Source organism: Mobula hypostoma, chromosome 6, assembly GCF_963921235.1.
Source record: "Mobula hypostoma chromosome 6, sMobHyp1.1, whole genome shotgun sequence".
NCBI lineage: Eukaryota > Metazoa > Chordata > Chondrichthyes > Myliobatiformes > Myliobatidae > Mobula > Mobula hypostoma.
The window spans coordinates 79,593,947-79,612,807 of record NC_086102.1 but is presented as its reverse complement, the minus strand read 5'-3'; the positions used below and the strand labels follow the sequence as shown (position 1 = coordinate 79,612,807).

Below are 18,861 nucleotides of genomic sequence, written 5' to 3'. Positions count from 1 at the left end.
GTATAGCTGTTGTCATCATTATGAAACAGTTGAATGCATTCTTTTACCACCTGAAGCATATAAGGTTGAAAGAAAGCAAATGCAGGCTGCACTACTAGCTTTGGGGGTTGACATTTTTCATTGAAAAACTTTACTAAGTTAAGGAAGTAACTTTAATTTAATTCACAATATTGTCTTTGATCATTGACAATCTATAGGGCTTTTTGGGGTAACTTAGTTTTCATTTGATAAAAAATGAGTTGGGGTTTTATTTCCCAACCCTCCACAGCACACTCCAGTGATGGTAATACACCTTTAAGTTGGGACTGCCAACTGCCATTAAAAATCACTGTCTGAAGAAGAAGAAGGAGGAGGAAGTTATTTAGGCAATTATTGGGTAGATCAGGGGTGCCTAGTTTGCAGGATATTCTGGCATCTGAGGCAGGGCTGGTTAAGTCGTGTAGGGCCCTGGCTTGGGAGGCAGGATCCGATCCCTATCATACTCCATTACAGTAGGTGGTGGTAATACACTTTCCCAATCGGTGTGAACCACCATTAACACGAAAGAGGGAGAAGTAGTTAGGATTGTTAGCAATGACAAGGAGAATGTCAGAAACATGGGGGGGGGGGGACAGAAAGAAGAACTAGAATTCATTCCTCAGCCTGTGGTTTTTGTGACAGATGACTTGTTCTTCTACGACTTGTTGGTGTGTCCTTTTAGTTTGTAAGAATTGTACCTGTTTTTTGGAAATCCTTTGTAGCTTACAAGTTCTTTGTAATTTGGAAATCTTTTATAAGTTAGAAATTCTCTGTGAGTTTCAAGTGTATCAAGGATTATTTGTCTAAATTTAAATGCGCATCATTTAAAAAATAAAATAAATTGTGTTTAAACTGTTTTGTCAGCAGAAGAAACTCCACCTTGATAGAGAGCAGGGTACACACCACTCAAATAGTGGGTATTGGCAGCAAGACTGAGCTGCAGAGACTAGGCAAGGAAGTAAACTACTCTTTGAAATGTAGGTTGATACAGTATAACATCCCTGTAGTGAGGGTACCTGTAGATACTTATATTGGATAGGGTTTAAAGTCTCATCACAATGGATGCAATGTTGATTTTAAAAGTTTGTTGTATCATCACTGCAGCTGAGAAAGTAGAATGTGAAAAGACTACTGTGAAGGGTTTCATGCGCTCGAGTAAAGTTTAAAGCCAGATCTCTGACATGCTCACATTCTTACCCCTTCCATCTGAACCCAAACTCGTATGTATATCAGGTAAATATTCCAGTTTGGAATATCCAGATTAGTGCCCATACCAGCTACCACAGAGTTCACTTGAGTTATCTTGATAGCAGTCTATATCCCACCTCAGAGAGATGTGAAGCCTGCACTCACTGAACTATACTCTGTGGAAACAGAATATCCTGAAGCCCTTCTCATCATTGCTGGGGACTTTGACCAGGCCAACTTCAAAAATGTGACCAAAATACTACCAGTACCTCTCCTGGCCCCCCTTGGTTATTGCCATACAACCATCAAAGGTGCCTAACAGGCCAGTTTCTGTCCACACACATTTGCAACTCAGACCACCAGGCTGTGCTCCTTCTCCCGAAATACAAACAAATGCTGGACCGGGAGGATCCAGTACACAAAGTCTTATAATGTTGGCTGGAGGAAATAAGCTTCTATGGGACTGCTTTGAGTTGGTAGACTTGGCAATGTTCAAAGACAAGATGAGTATGTCACCACCATCAGCAAGTGTGTTAAGGACTGTGTACCAATGAGGACAATTCAGCTGTTCTCAAACTGGAAATCATGGATAAACTGCAAGATCCACTCCCTACTGAAGTCATGGATGGCAGCATTCAAATCAGGTGACCGTGACCTTCACAAGAAATCAAAATTAGACCTCTTTAAAGTAATCAGATGCCAAAAGACAATACCAGTCCAAAAATCTTGTCCCAGACCAGCTGTCAGTTGAGGCAGGGCTTACGTGTTTTAAGGGATTACAAAACAAAGTCAGGTAGCATTGCTGCCAACCTTGCAAACTGTGCACCCCCTCCAGATGAGCCTAAAGCATTTTATGAACATTTATACAGACAGAGATTGGTATGTCATCACCTACCCTGAGTAAAAGTAACATTAGCAAATTTGCCGATGACACAAAGCGGGTGGCAGTGTGAAATGTGAGGAGGATGTTATGAGAATGCAGGGTGACTTGGACAGGCTGGGTGAGTGGGCGGATGCAGTTTAATGTGGATAAATGTGAGGTTATCCACTTTGGTGGTAAGAACAGGAAGGCAGGTTATTATCTAAATGGAGTCAAGTTAGGAAAAGGGGAAGTACAACGAGATCTAGGTGTTCTTGTACATCAGTCACTGAAAGCAAGCATGCAAGTACAGCAGGCAATGAAGAAAGCTAATGGCATGCTGGCCTTCATAACAAGGGGAATTGAGTATAAGAGCAAAGAGGTCCTTCTGCAGCTGTACAGGGCCCTGGTGAGACCACACCTGGAGTACTGTGTGCAGTTTTGGTCTCCAAATTTGAGGAAGGACATTCTTGCTATTGAGGGAGTGCAGCGTAGGTTCACAAGGTTAATTCCCGGGATGGCGGGACTGTCATATGTCGAAAGATTGGAGTGACTGGGCTTGTATACTCTGGAATTTAGAAGGCTGAGAGGGGATCTTATTTAAACATATAAGATTATTAAGGGGTCGGACATGCTGCAGGCAGGAAGCATGTTCCTGCTGATGGGTGAGTCCAGAACCAGAGGCCACAGTTTAAGAATTAGGGGTAGGCCATTTAGAACGGAGTTGAGGAAAAACTTTTTCACCCAGAGAGTGATGGATATATGAAATGCTCTGCCCCAGAAGGCTGTGGAGGCCAAGTCTCTGGATGCTTTCAAAAAAGAGATGGATAGAGCTCTTAAAGATAGCGGAATCAAAGGTTATGGGGATAAGGCAGGAACTGGATACTGATTGTGGATGATCAGCCATGATCACAGTGAATGGCGGTGCTGGCTCAAAGGGCTGAATGGCCTACTCCTGCACCTATTGTCTATTGTCTATTGTCTGATAACTTTCAATGCACCTGAGCTATTGTAAGCATAAGATCAGTCTTCCAGAGAGTGAACCTGCAGAAAGCATCTGGCCTGGATGATGTCCATGGCTTTGTCCTTAGCTCCTGAGCAGATCAGCTGTCAGGGGGTACTTGGAGAGATTCTTAACCTGTACACTCATGAATGCACTGCCAAATTCCCCTCGATCTCCATCTACAAGTTTGCAAATAGTACCATAGTCGTGGACTACATCTCAAATATCAACCAGTCAGAATTCAAGAAGGAGATAGACAGCTTAAAATATGGTGCCATGATAACATCCTTTTCCTCAACATCAGTAAAACAGAAGAGCTGTTTATCTACTTCAGAAGAGGGGCATGCACAAGCTCTGTCTTCATCAACGGTGTTGAGGTTGACAGGGATGAGAGCTTCAAGTTCCTGGGAGTGAACATTACCTATAACCTGGCCTGGTCCAGCTATGTAGATACCAAGCCAAGGCCACCATTTCCTCAGAAGCCTGAAGTAGCTTGCATGTCTCTGCTGACCATTGCCAATTTTTATTGTTGCACCATAGAAAGTATCCTATCTGGATGCATAGTGGCTTGGTACAGCAACTGCTCTGCCCATGACTGCAAGAACCTACAAAGTTGTGGACACATTATGGAAACCAGTCTCTCCCCCATAGACTCTGTCTATACTTCCTACTGCCTCAGTAAAATCAAGGACTGCACCCACCCCAGACTATCTCCCTTCACCCCTCTCCCATCAGTCAGAATATATAAAAGCCTGAGAGCACATACCACCAGACTCAAGGGCAGCTTCTGCTCTGCTGTTAGAACATCATTGAATTGTTGCTGGGTACAGTAAGATGGACTCTTGCCCTCACAATCTTCCTTGTTATGACCTTGCACCATATTGCCTACCTGCACTGCACCTTCTCTGTAGCTGCTGCACTTTGTTCTGCTTTCTGCTATTGTTTTACCTTGTAGTACCCTGATGCACTGTGTAATGAATTGATTTGCATGAACAGTATAAAGACAAGATTTTCATTGTATCTTGGTATACCTGATAATAATCAATAAACTCCAATTCCAAATTTCATTTAGCAACTTCAGCAAAGGGTGGGCTCCTGGAACTTTAAAAAAATCATGTTTTAAATTAAGGTAATTCTTTTGCTGTAAGTATTTCTTTGAGATTTGAAATTAGCTGCAAACGGCAAGAGGAGGTGATTTCAATTCCCCTAGGGTGAAGGGGATCTTTATGTCCACAAGGTGGCAGGAGAGTCCTCTATCCCATGCGCGAACCCTTCCATCTGCCTTAATAAAACAAGCTGCATAGCTATTGTAAAAGAGAAACAAAATACCACTGACAAATGCTTATTAACCTGAGATGTTGGCTTTGCTTCTATCAAGCATTATTCCCTAATCTGTTAGCATTTTCAGTATATTCTATCTTTTTTGAATGCAGGTTGCTTAACAAAACAAAGTACGTTTTGAAAATGAATTTCCTTTAGGAACTGGATCTGTTCAGAGTTTCATCAACACAGGTAGTGCAATTACATTTGCACATACTTCACTGTTTTCAAACATTAACTATCATATGAGCACAGAACTGTAAATACACAGATGTGACAACAAGAGAGAAAGGGCATTTGGCCCAACTAGTCAATACTGTCATTAATTTTCCAATAAGAACATCCAAGCTAACTTTGAGTGCTGACTGTTTCTGCTCAGTTGGCCACACTCTCACCTCTGAGTCCAGAGGTTTCAGATTCAAGTCCGAATCCACAGCCGCACAGTCTGACTTAGGCTGATAGTGTCTCTGTCTCATAAGTTCTACCTGCCTTGTTGGATGGTTGGATGGTTGGATGGAGGCAAAAGTGGAATTCAGGGAAAAGCAAAGGGCAGCTCACTAGTTAATATCTACAACGACATAATTTAAGAATCATAGAGCTATATATAGCATGGAAAACAGGCTATAGGCTCAATCCATCAATTCCAACTGACATGTCTAAATGAGCTATTCCCATTAGCCTGTGCTTGGCACATATTTCTCTAAATCTTTTCTACCACGGATCTGTCCAAATACCCTTTAGATGTCATAATTGTACCCACCCCTACCATTTCCATATACTTACCACCCTCTGTGCGGGGAAAAAATTTCTCCCTTCGGACACTTTCTGTCTTTCCCCTCATATTTTAAACCTATGCTATCTAGTTTTGGATTCTGCTTTCCTAGGGGAAAAAGCTGGCTATTCATCTTATCCATATCCCTCAGGATTTTATAAGCTTCCGTTACCCTCGTCAGTCTCCTATGGTCCAGTGGAAAAAAAATAGTTCTAACCCTCCCAGCCTCCCCTTATAACTCAGAAGTGCCAGTTCTGATAATAACCTCATTAATATTTTTTCATCTTTTCTAGAATAATTCCATTTTTCTTATAGCACTTCAATTAGAGCCACTGATCAGAATTATTTCCTGAGATCACTGCCATGAACCACGGCAGGAAAGTAGATCTGGAAGGTGGCAGAAGGAAAGGGTGAATCCTGAGGACTCTGCATCCTCCATGTTCATGTGAACCCACCACCACACATGAGGAATGAATGTTTGAGAACTGGGTAATAGGGAGCTCTCATCACCAGCAGCACGGTTCATGTACTCTATAAATCAGAGACGTGTAAAGCATGGGGACATGGTGGCATCTCATAAACTTACTGAGCAATCTAACAAACATTTGGAACCACATCTATGATCTGGAGGACTCTATGCGATGAACCAATCCAAAGGCCTCTCAAAGTGGTGCTGGTACCAGCACAAGCTCACCTGTGCTGAGGCTTCTAATTGAGCACTGGCCAGGGAGAGCAGTGCATTACATATTCTATTCTGATGAAAAGTCAACGCAACCGTCAACCGCATCTCTTCCATTTCACACACATCTGCTCTCACCCTATCCTCCTGCCACACCACCAGAGATAGGGTTCCTCTTGTCCTCACCTACCACCCCACCAGCCTCCGTGTCCAGCACATAGTTCTCTGCAACTTCCACCATCTCCAACGGGATCTCACCACCGAGCATGTTTCCCTTCACGCCCCCCCCCCCCACCACTTTCTGCTTTCTGCGGGGATCACTCTCCTTCCTGGCACTTATCCTTGAAAGCGGAACAAGTGCTACACCTGCTCCCACCCCTCCTCCCTCACTACCATTTAGAGCCCCAAACAGTCCTTCCAGATGAGGCGACACTTCACCTGTGAGTCTGCGGGGGACATAAAATGTTTGGTGCTTCCGGTGTGACCTCCTATATATCGATGAGACCAACATAGACTGGGAGACCGCTTCGCCAAGCATCTACGCTCTGTCCGCCAGAACAGTGGCCACCCATTTTAATTCCACTTCCCATTCCCATTCCGATATGTCTATCCATAGCCTCCTCCACTGTCGTGATGAGGCCCCACTCAGGTTGGAGGAACAACACCTTGTATTCCGTCTGGGTAGCCTCCAAGATGAACATTGATTTTTTTGAACTTCTGGTAATTGTCCCCTCCCCTTCACCATTCCCCTTTCCCCCCCTCACCTTATCTCCTTGCCCGCCTATTGCCTCCCTCTGATGCTCCTCCCCCTTTTCTTTCTTCTATGGCCTTCTGTCCTCTCCTACCAGACTCCCTCTTCTCCTGCCCTGTGTCTCTTTCACCAATTAACTTCCCAGCTCTTTACTTCATCCCCCCACCTTTAGATTTCACCTATCACCTTGTGTTTCTCTCTCCCCTCCTCTCACTTTTTAAATCTACTCCTCAGCTTTTCTCTCCAGTCCTGTCAAAGCGTCTCGGCACGAAGTGTCGACTGTACCCCCTTCCATAGATGTTGCCTGGCCTGCTGGGTTCCTCCAGCATTTTGTGTGCGTTACTTGGATTTCTAGCATCTGCAGATTTTATCTTTTTAATTAATTCTGTTTCTTGCTTCACAAACACCGTCCGAGAAATGGACTGCTAAATATTTATAGCATTTCTACTTTTATTCCCCACACCTTTATTTCAACCTACATTTCCATTGTTTATGCAGGCTTTCTTCCTCATTAGACTTTGTACTTTTGAATTTATAATTAAAAACATGCTGGTATCAAATGCAATAGTATAATTTCACAATCTGACCACCAGGTGACCTTTTCACCCAACTTTCCGACAGGCGCTAGGCTCTTGCACACTTACGCAGTGGTTCAGAGTCAGAGTCGGGTTTAATATCACCAGTATATGTTGTGAAATTTGTTGTGTTTGCAGTAGCAGTACAATGAAATACATAATAATGGAAAAACCATGAGTAATTATATATATTAATTAGTTAAGTTAAATAAGTAGTGGAAAAATAGAAATAAAAAAGTAGTGAGGTAGTGTCCATGGGTTCAATGTCCTTCAGAAATGGGATGTCAGAGAGGAAGAAGCTGTTCCTGAATTGTTGAGTGTGTGTTTTCAGGCTCCTGTACCTCCTCCCTGATGGTAGCAATGAGAACAGGGCATGTCCTGGGTGATGGGGGTCCTTAATGGTTGCTGCCACCTTTCTGAGGCACTGCTCCTTGAAGACGTCCTGGATACAATGGAGGACAGTGCCCATGATGGAGCCCAACTGCAGAATATTCCAAAGCACTTGATAGCCAAATGATTTGTGGAGGGTTTGTGGGTGTGTTAGGGGTGGGGAGGGGGGGGGGGGTGAGAGTGATGATTTGGAAATGCACTCCCTGCAGTGATGTTAGAAATGCAGCAGCTGATTTATGCAATGCACAAACATCCAACTGATAGAGCTGATAATAAATACATTTCTACCTTGGGTGAAAGCTAAGCATTGTGTAGAAAAGGCACACACTCAGTGATTCAGGAACAGCTTCTTCCCCTCTGTCATACGATTTCTAAATGGACACTGAACCCATGAACACTACCTCACTTTATAAATATATACATTATTTCTGTGTTTGCACTATTTTTAATCTCTTCAATATACATATACATACTTACTGTAATTAATTTATTTAAGTTCTTTCTATATTATCATGTATTACATTGAACTGCTGTTGGTAAGTAAACAAATTTCACAACACATGCCGGTGATGTTATTTACATCAATGGATCTGGGGTTGAGAGGGTGAGCAGCTTCAAGTTCCTCGGTATACATATCACCCAGGATCTCACGTGGTCTGTACATACCGGCTGTGTGGTGAAAAAAGCACAACAGCACCTCTTTCACCTCAGATGGTTGAAGAAGTTCGGCATGAGTCCCCAAATCCTAAGAACTTTCTACAGGGGCACAATTGAGAGCATCCTGACTGGCTGCATCACTGCCTGGTATGGCAACTGTACTTCCCTCAATCACAGGACTCTGCAGAGAGTGGTGCAGACAGCCCAGCGCATCTGTGGACGTGAACTTCCCACTATTCAGGACGTTTACAAAGACAAGTGCATAAAAAGGAACCGAAGGATCATTGGGGACCCCAGTCACCCCAACCACAAACTGTTCCAGCTGCTACCATCTGGGAAACGGTACCACAGCATAAAAGCCAGGACCAATGGGTTCCGGGACAGCTTCTTCCACCAGGCCATCAGGCTGATTAATTCACACTGACACAATTGTATTTCTATGCTATATTGACTGTTCTGTTGTATATCTTACCGTACGTACTATTTATTACAAATTACTATAATTTGCACATTGCACATTCAGATGGAGATGTAACATAAAGATTTTTACTCCTCACGTATGTGAAGGATGTAAGAAATAAAGACAATTCAATTCAAAACCTGATTCTGATTCTGAAATATGGGGAGAAATGAGATGCCAGAATTTTGAATTTTATGGAATTTTGACAGGTCAGTTGCGCAAAACAAATGGCAATGAACTGTTGCTCACCTTTTCTGATCATTGATTGCTGTTTCCATGGACTCCTTTGCCAGAGCGGATTCATCCCTCTCTTGCCATGCTAACCTACTCGACTCTCAGTTGGCTGGGTCAGCTGTGCTGCATGTGGCAATCGCAGTGCCCTTTGCAGTCTGGTAGCCACTTCCAGTGCTTCCCAGTGATTATTTCACATCAGTTTTCTTCCCCACCACTGCCACATGCTATCCAATAACTAACTGGCTTCAGCGAGCTGACCACATTTTAGAAAAGGTTGAAAACTTCATTCTAACTTCCGTATGACCCAGGCTGAATTGATCTTGAAACAATCACACTTTGCAACCTCAAAGGGACAAATACTAAGATACGAACGGCAACCTCTTAGCAAAAGAACACCAAAGTAGATGGCATCTTTCACTTCCCTCTTCCCATAAATAGCTCCAGAGAAAATCCAAGGAATACAAGGTAAAGATTAATATTGTGCATTTAAGATACAAAAAGAGCAGAGAAGCATAACTTTTTTGCTATAGGACCAAACAGGAGGTCTGAGGTCCATGTATATGAATGTGAAAGTTCCAAATCTTCTGGAAGGTTTTCATCAGTATTATTCCAACTGTACCCTGTTGCTCAATTCCCTCTGTAGTCCAGGTGCAAAGTGCCAATTCCCTGCAGTTTTTATCAGTAGTTATGCTGAGAAGTTTGGGCAGTGTACCTACACATGATTTGACTTACAGCATGTTCAATGGTTCTATTAGATCATAAGACCATAAGACATAGGGGCAGAATTAGGCCATTTGGCCCATCGAGTCTGCTCTGCCATTTAATCATGGCTGATCCTTTTTCCCCTTCTCAGTCCCACTATCTGGCCTTCTCCCTGTAACCTTTGATGCCATGTCCCATCAAGAACCTACCAAGCTCTGCCTTAAATACACCCAATGACTTGGCCCCCACAGTTGCCTGTGGTAACAAATTCCACAACTTCACCACCCTATTCCAATAATATGGAGTACAGACAGTCAATTTACATATATTTTAAATACCTGAGTTAATATTCACTGTTGTTTAAATTAATGGTGCTTAACTGTTTTTGCTTCCTAGTATTGTTACTCAAAATCTCCCTTGAATTATTAGAACTTTAAAAATATAATTGAATGATTTAGTTTAAATGGTGTATTTTTTCAATGTGTGTGAATGTGAAACAAACACTCAGTCACCACTTTATTACGTAGACCGGGACACCCGCTTGTTAATAGAAATATCTAACCAGCCAATCATGTGACAGCAGCTCAACGTATAAGAGCATGCGGGCATGGTCAAGAGGTTCAGCTGTTGTCCAGACCAAACATCAGAATGGGGAAGAAATGTGATCTAAACGATTTTGACTGTGGAATGACTATTGGTGCCAGATGGAATGGTTTGAGTATCTCAGAAACTGCTGATCTTCTGGGATTTTCACACACAACATTCTCTAGAGTTTACAGAGAATGATATGAAAAATCAAAAAAAAAAATCCTGTGAGCAGCCGTTCTGTAGGAGAAAATGGCTTGTTAATAAGAGAGGTCAGAGAAGGATGGCCAGACTTGTTCAAGCTGATAGGAAGGTGACGGTAACTCAAATAACCATACATGACAACAGTGGTGTGCAGAAGAACCCTCTGAATGCACAACACATTGAGTCTTGAAGTGGATGAGCTACAGCAGCAGAATATCATAAACATATACTTAGTGGCCACTTTATCAGGTACAGGAGTTACCTAATGAAGTGGTCACTGAGTGAAGGTAGTTGGAGGGGCAGGTACTTTTGAGGAAGTACAGAGGCTACAGAAGGATTTAGACAGATTAGGAGAATAGGCAAAGAAATTGTAAACGGAATACAATGTCAGGAAATGGATGGTCATGCACTGGTAGAAGAAATGAAAGGGTTGATTATTTTCTAAATGGAGAGAGAAAACAAAAAACTGAAGTGCAAAGGGACTTGGGAGTCCTTGTGCAAGACTTCCTAAAGGTTAATGTGCAGGTTGAGTCTGTGGTGAGGAAGGTAAATACAAAGTTAGCATTCATTTCAAAAGGACTAGAATATAAAAGCAGTGATGTAAAGTTGAGACTTTATAAAGCACTGGTGAGGCCTCACTTGGAGTATTGTGAGCAGTTTTTGGCCCCTATACTTAGAAAGGATGTGCTGAAAATGGACAGGGTTTGGAGGAGGTTCGCAAAAATAATTCCAGGATTGTACGGCTTGTCATATGAAGAGCCTTTGATGGCTCTGGGCCTGTATTCACTGGAATTCAAGAGAATGAGAGGTAACCTAATTGAGGCATATTGAATGGTGAAAGGCCTTGATAGAGTGGAATTGGAGTGGATGTTTCCTATGGTGGGGGAGTCTAAGACCAGAGGACACAGCCTCAGAATAGAGGGGCATCCTTTTAGAATGGAGATGAGGAGGAATTTTTTAGCCAGTGAATGGTGAATCTATGGGATTCTTTGCCACAGGCAGCTGTGGAGGCCAAGTCTTTATGTATATTTAAGGCAGGGGTTGATAGGTTCTTGATTGGTCAAGCCAGGATGGAAAACGGGGAGAAGACAGCAGATTAGGGCTGAGAGGAAAATTGGATCAGCCATGATGAAATGGTAGAGCAGACTTGATGGGCCAAATGGCCTAATTCTGCTCCTATATCTTAAGGTCTTATGTCATCTTTGGTGTAGAAAATTCAGCTGGTGAATGAAGATCTCAAAAGGGATCTTTTTTGCTGAAATTATCATCAATTATTTCATCAATTTTTGCAATTTTCATCGATATGAAGATTTCAGTTGGGTTATCTTCAGATTGGGCTGAATACAACAATGGTATGGTCCTGACTCCAATAGCATGCACATTTCGAGTTGTTCTTGGAAGGACAAACAGATGTACAGGAGATATTCTATCTCGCATCTTCCGTGTTACCTATACCCATATTTAGAAAATTATCTTTACTCTGCGGCACTTCCTAAGCCTGAATCCAATAACAAAATTATATTCAAATAATACATTTTCAGAAATATGAAAGAGTTGATTGCCATTACACATTGTCATTGCAGTTAAAATTTGCTACTCCACTTTGTTCTTGCCATTCTGTCTTTTCCTATCAAGGGATGGTGTCTCCCTGTAAAATTTACCTCACTCTCACCTCACTCTTTTCTAATGAATGGTGGTGGTGATGATGTATTAAGGAAACTACCCAAATTTCAAAAACAATTATTTGAAATTTCTGCTCACAGAATCAACCTCACTATGATGAAACATGGCTTTGAGGCTGTATCTGTTTCCCAGGTATATCCAAATGTTGCCAAAGCTGAACAATTCTAGGTTTACCACGATAAATCCCACCACCACCAGATATACTCACAAGCATTGCTATTTGTGATAAAGTGGTGTCGCCCAAATCAAAGAACCTGGGATCAGATTCAATGTCAACTGGTAACAGGGATGGGCTCCTGGTTTTATTTGACCTTGCCCTTGTTAATCCACATGATGTGAAATGTATACCAGTGAGAGCTGTGAACTCTACTGCCATTACAACATGATTTACAACAACCACTGCTGTCCATGGAAGATATATTTCTGTCAGAGCCCTCACACAGCAAGGAGTAATGGTGGCTGGGAGATTCAATGGTTTTAACATAAAAAATGGTCACAAACACATTTCAGAATATTGGGAAGGATCTTTGACTTTGTTCAATAATATAAAATGTGTCCGGTGAGTTGTAGTTTGCTCTTCATAATCACCAATTTACTTCAAAAGAAATAAAAGTCAGCAATAGAATGAAATGGATTGCTCGACTACTATCTTCAGTTTTACATCAGTACTTGCAAGGTAGGTATCCCCCAAGGGATGAATGTTTTTAATATTTACAGGCACATACACAGCTACTTAGCTTAATATTCGTTGGAACAAATTAGGAATCTGTTCTCCTGCGGTCATAGAGCAGTGGGTGTGCGTAGTGAAAAATACCCCACTATGGAGTTTGAGCAAAACCATTTTATTAGGAGGGAATGCATTTTCACTGAAGATCAGAACACACACTACGAATGCTTAATATGTCAATGGCTACACCGGTGAGGTAAAGCTCCATTATCCTTTCACTATTCCACAACTGGATGAACAAATAAAACCACAAAGTGTTCTTGAAAAGGGAAACACTTAATATCACAAATAACTTATACTATACAGTATGACAAAAGGGTTTAGTTAATATTTGTCACATTACAAATTATATCGTCATAGCTCACGTCAAGAAGCTCTAGATGATGTTACCTATGATGGGAGCTGTTCTTGCACATGGTTCAAAGGTTATCCTTATCAGTGCATTAATGATGAAATCTGCCACATTAAATATTATTTATATTGACCTACGCATTGATGTATAGTCCTACATCTCTTAAATACTGAGCACTGAACGTTAATCTGATAACAGGAAATCATTTCCAAAACTGGTTTACTGACTAAGAAATTGATTTATACCACTGAGGCATTAAATTGACACTCATACCGGGGTAAACACAAATATACGTATTCCATCATGATCCAGTATCAGTTCCAGTTACTGATCAAACCTTGCTCAATATTTGAATCTCATTGCTTTCTTCCTTGTCCTTGCCTGTCTGATTTACTTTACTGTATTTTGTTCAGAGATACAGTGTGGAACAGGCCCTTCAGGATCACCGAGCCTCACTGCCCAGCAACCCACCTATTTAACCCTACCCTAATCACAGGACAATTTACAATAACCAATTAACCTACTAACCCACTAAACTGGAGCAGCCGGAAGAAACACATGCATCTTAAACAGGACGCTGGAATTGAACTCTGAACTCTGATGCCCCCAAGCTGTGCTGCTACACTACTGTGGCACCCATACATATCAGGTGTCCTCCAGCTGAGGGCATTACAGCATAGCAGGCATCAGCAATGACCATTAAATGCAGCCAATGTCTCTTTAGTGCAGGGACTCAAAGTTTGCATTTTTCCTAAGTGACAGCAAACAAGAATTCAGTAGGCAAACCGGGAGGAAAATTGCTGCAAGAAGAGCATCTGTTTCTTTGAGGAAACCTTGAATGTGCTAATAAAAGAGGTGAGAACTGTTCTTTCATTTAGGAAGCTGAAAAGTGCCAAGCAAGATGTTGGGAACTGGTGTCAGATCAAGCTCGGGACCTGGTTAGAAATTTAAAGATCTCATCAAAACGACTAAGGCTCCTACACTCAAATTTCTCTGACTCTTTCTTTAACCCTGCAACATCTGGAAACTGTCAATGTTAGTTCCAATGTTAATTCCCCAGGCGTCTGAATTGGACATGGTAAAACACAGAAAGAGCTACCATGCATGGCAAACAAATATTTAAATATCATAATTCACAAATGACCTGACTTGGTCCAGCCAAGCAGAATCCACTGCCAAGAAGGCCCACCAGCACCTTTACTTCCTGAGAAAGCTAAAGAAATTTGTCCTGTCCCCTAAAACCCTCACTAATTTTTATAGATGCAACGTAGAAAACATTCTTCTAGGGTGCATCACAACCTGGTATGGAAGTTGTCCTGTCCAAGACTGAAAAAAGCTGCAGAAGATCGTGAACACAGCCCAGCACATCACACAAACCAATCTTCCGTACTTGGACTCACTTTACACCGCACTCTGTTAGAGCAGTGCTGCCAGGATAATCAAGGACACGACCCACCCAGCCAACACACTTTTCGTCCCTCTTCCCTCCGGGAGAAGGCTCAGGAGCTTGAAGACTCATACAGCCAGATTTGGGAACAGCTTCTTTCCAACTGTGATAAGACTGCTAAATGGATCCTGACCTGGATCTGGGCCGTATCCTCCAAATATCCGGACCTGCCTCTCAGTTTTTTTTTGCACTACCTTACTTTCCATTTTCTATTTTCTATTTATGATTTATAATTTAAATTTTTAATATTTACTATCAATTTGTACTCCAGGGAGCGCGAAGCGCAGAATCAAATATCGCTGTGATGATTGTACGTTCTAGTATCAATTGTTTGGCGACAATAAAATAACGTAAAGTAAAGTAATTCTATAAAATTGCCAAATGCTTTTATCACAGAACTGGGCGAGTGCTTTGTCTAGTTTAGCACTGTCTCACTCAGACTAGCCAAGTTTTAAATTGAATTCTTAATTTATCTCAGCTTTGAGATAAGTAGCAGAACTGGCTTTGCTATTAATAGTTATCTAGAAAGGCCAACATTTATAGAATACAGAACTGTACAGCATGGGAACCGGCCCTTCATTCCACAACATTGTTCAAAATTAATTAAATGCTTAACCAAAGATTGATGTTAAGTAAGATGTTCAAGGACATCTTCAATCTCCCACTGCTGCAATCAAAGATTCCCATCAACTTCAAAAGGGCATGAATCATACCAGTGCCCAAGAAGATCAGGATGAGCTGCCTCAGTAACAATCGCCCAGTACCACTCACATCTATTGTGATGAAGTGTTTTGAGAGGTTGGTCATGGCTGGAATTAATCCTGCCTGAGCAAGGACATGGAGTCACTGCAATTTGCCTACCACTACGCAGGTCTACAGTGGATGTAAACTCACTGGCTCTCCAATTGGCCTCGGACCCCCTGGACAACAACAATACATAGATCAGGCTCCTGTTTATTGATTAGAGCTCATTGTTCAACACTACCATCCCCTCAGTAATAATGAACAAGCTTCAAAACCTGGGCCTCTACACCTCCCTCGGCAACTGAATACTTGTCTTCCTCAAAGGGAGAACAGAGTCGGTGCAGATCAAAAATAACATCTCCTCACTGACGATCAACACTGGCACATAGCAAGCTAAGCACGCATCAATGATGCTCTACTCTCTCTACCCTATGACTGTGTGCCTAGGCCAATCTATATGTTAGCCAATAACACAACTGTTGTTGGCAAAATCTCAAATGGCGATGGAGGGGAGTACAGGAGTGAGATAGATCAGCTGGTTGAGGGGTGTTGCCACACAACCTTGCACTCAACTTCAGTAAGACCAAAGAATTGATTGTGACCAGGAAGGGAAAAACAGGAAAAAATTGAGGGGTCAGCAGTGAAAAGGGCGAGCAGCTGCAAGTTCCTGGTTGTCAGCCTCTCTGAAGATCTGTCCTGGGGCCAGCAAAATGATGCAATTCTGAATAAGGCATGCCAGTGACTATGTTGCATTTGGAGTTTGAGGAGATTTGGTATGTCACTAAAGCTTCTGGCAAATTTCAACAAATGTGCTATGGAGAGCATTCTGACTAGTTTCATCACCACCTGGTATGGAGGCACCAATGCACAGGATAGGAAAAAGCTCCAGAGGGGTGTAGATTCAGCCAACTCCATCACGGGCACCAGCTGTCACCGGGTTTGGACATGGCCTAGGTGCAGAGTGAGTGACACTGAAGCAGGTCGACAGTTCACAGACTTCAATGCGAACAGTGTTAAAGGGAAAATAAACAATAAGCGCTGGGCCAAACAGGGCCGTTAACTAAAACTCTCAAAAGGAACACAAAGCCTACACTGCGGCTGAAAAGAACATCTGAACATTAAACGAATGCCGCTCGTCTTCAGAGTCAGTTGACTTGAAAGTCCAGTATCTCAGGGAAGGCTGAATGCAAAATAGCAGCAAGCGTTGCTATGCTCTGTCCAAATCTCGACAAGCACTACAATGACAAGCATGGAGTTAAATACTATCATGATTAAATAATAATTAGCTGACACGTGCAAATTTACAAGCGCAATTGCCGTATCTACTGCGCTGCCAAATCCATGGTTGTGACACCAGCTTCACCATCAGCGAGGATGTCTTGAAAAGGTGATGCTTCAAAAAGGTGGCATCCATCATTAAGGACCCTCACCGTCCAGGACATACCCTCTTTCTCATTACTACATCAGAGAGGAGCCGATGAAGACACTCTCTCAACGTTTTAGGAAGAGCTTCTTCCCCTCTGCCATCATAGTTCTGAATGATCCATGAGCCTATAAACACTACCTCATTATTTTGTTCTCTTCTTACACTTTTTATTGTAATTGATCGTAATTTTTAAGAATTGCACTGTACCGTACTGGATGAGAAGAAGGTGTGTCCTGGACGGTGAAGTTTCTTCATGATGGATGCCACCTTCCTGAGGCATTGCCTTTTGAAGATGTCCTTGGCAGTGGGGAAGTTAGTGCCCATTATGGAGCTGGCTGAGTTTACAACTCTCTGCAGCTTCCTCCGCTCCTGAGCATTGGTGTCTCCATACCAGACAGTGGTGTAACCAGTCACAACGCTCTCCAAAGTACATCTGTAGAAATTTGCTAGAGTCTTCAGTGACATACCAAATCTCCTCAAAACATCTAATAAAATATAACCACTGGCATGCCTTCTTTGTAATTTCATCAATACGTTGGGCCCAGGATCGAGAACTGGAGCACCCAGTAGAAATCCATGCAACCGAAAGAAGATCTTTCACTCTTATATTCGAATCCCTACCTAAATTTTGGACTCGAGTCTCTGGGGTAAGACTTGAACCCATGACATTCTTGCAGAGGTGAATCTCTGGTGAAGGTGCAAACAATGGTTAAGTGCTTCAGAGCTTCTGTCAAGGAAATGGTCAAGTTCTATCTTTAGATGAGGTCCTCATCCACTCAGCAAAGGCCATTGCTTTTGAGAGACAACAGTCAAAAATGAGAGGGAATGGGAAACAGTATAATTATATTTCAGATTAACACAATGATGGGCATGTCACAAAATGGGAATAAATTATGCACCCCTAATCAAAATGAAGTAAGTCTGCTGTCGGTCTGTAACTGTCACATCCAGCCTCCCAGCTTTGTCCATAGGTTGAGGGTTGCTAACAATGTGACCTTGATGCAGGTGAATTATATTTGGTTTGTTGGTTTAAGGTGATTTCTGTGTAGAATGTGTATCTAGCCTCCACTTTGCAGGATTCAGTTACAATGATTTCAGTTTTAAACTACCATGTATAAAATAGCTATTGGCTTCTTTTGCATCTCTCTGCTTCTCTTCAGTGAATGATTTAGTGACAAGAACCTAATAATGTATGCAGTTGTTTCTACTGATGTCACCTCTGATTTTTCCGATATGGTCTGACAAATCTATTTCTGGTGCAACCACTGTGCCCAGTGGCTTCAATGATAGAAAATAAGGCACAGAAAAGAGAGTGATTTTCTCCTTGCAGAAAAACAGCAAAAAATGTGTGTGCTTTCCTTTTCCAGAGGATCCTGACTCCTGTTGGGTTCCTGTTCCATAAATAATTCACTAATATCTCTCTTGTGGCTGTTGACTGTTTTCCAGATCACAATTCTACAACCACTGTACCTATGTAACCATTCACTTCATGAATAACAGCTCGGGTAGGGAGCACTTGTAGGCAACCGGACCACCAGGAGTCAATGCATGTGTCCTCCTAAATACTTGAGAGATTGAGGGTGAATTTTCCCTGTAACTTATTCTCCCTACACTCTCAACAACCCCGGATTTTACCTTTTACACCAGCCAAAGCAACTTACGGAGCCCTCTCTGCAAGAGACATCTCATCTAATCCCACCCACTTGTGTCATTCCCAAGCATTTCATTCTCAAGCAGCCATCTAGCCTTAAAATGGAGCCTAACACGAATCAACTTTGAATGAACTCTACGCTGTCCATAATCCCAAAGTACTTCCAGATGTTCGTACTTACCTCTATGTTGGGACTGTAGTTTCTGTATGGCACATTGGTGAAGTTCCTCTATACATTGTGGTCTGGTTGACGGGTGGAGTAGATCTTTCTGCTGATGCCATGGAATTCTGAAATGAACTGTTAGCTTACTCTCCCTGTCCAGGTCTGACACCGCTGAAATACAGAAACACATAATTAACAATCACACTCTACTATTATCAAGAATGAGACAATAACTCAACAATCCATTTGTAGCTTTTGCCCCTCCAAGTGT

General features: G+C 42.2%; 1 protein-coding gene across 4 annotated transcripts in view; it reads right to left on the bottom strand.

Moving 5' to 3' along the window:
* The window catches only part of LOC134348131 (actin remodeling regulator NHS-like), a 469,821-nt gene that overhangs the window by 84,226 nt on the left and 366,734 nt on the right, over nt 1–18,861 (bottom strand). For all 4 annotated transcript variants that reach the window (XM_063051051.1, XM_063051052.1, XM_063051053.1 and 1 more), the window contains exon 2: nt 18,609–18,761. In XM_063051051.1, coding sequence (XP_062907121.1) covers nt 18,609–18,761 — 153 coding nt within the window. The remainder of the gene's footprint in view (nt 1–18,608; nt 18,762–18,861) is intronic.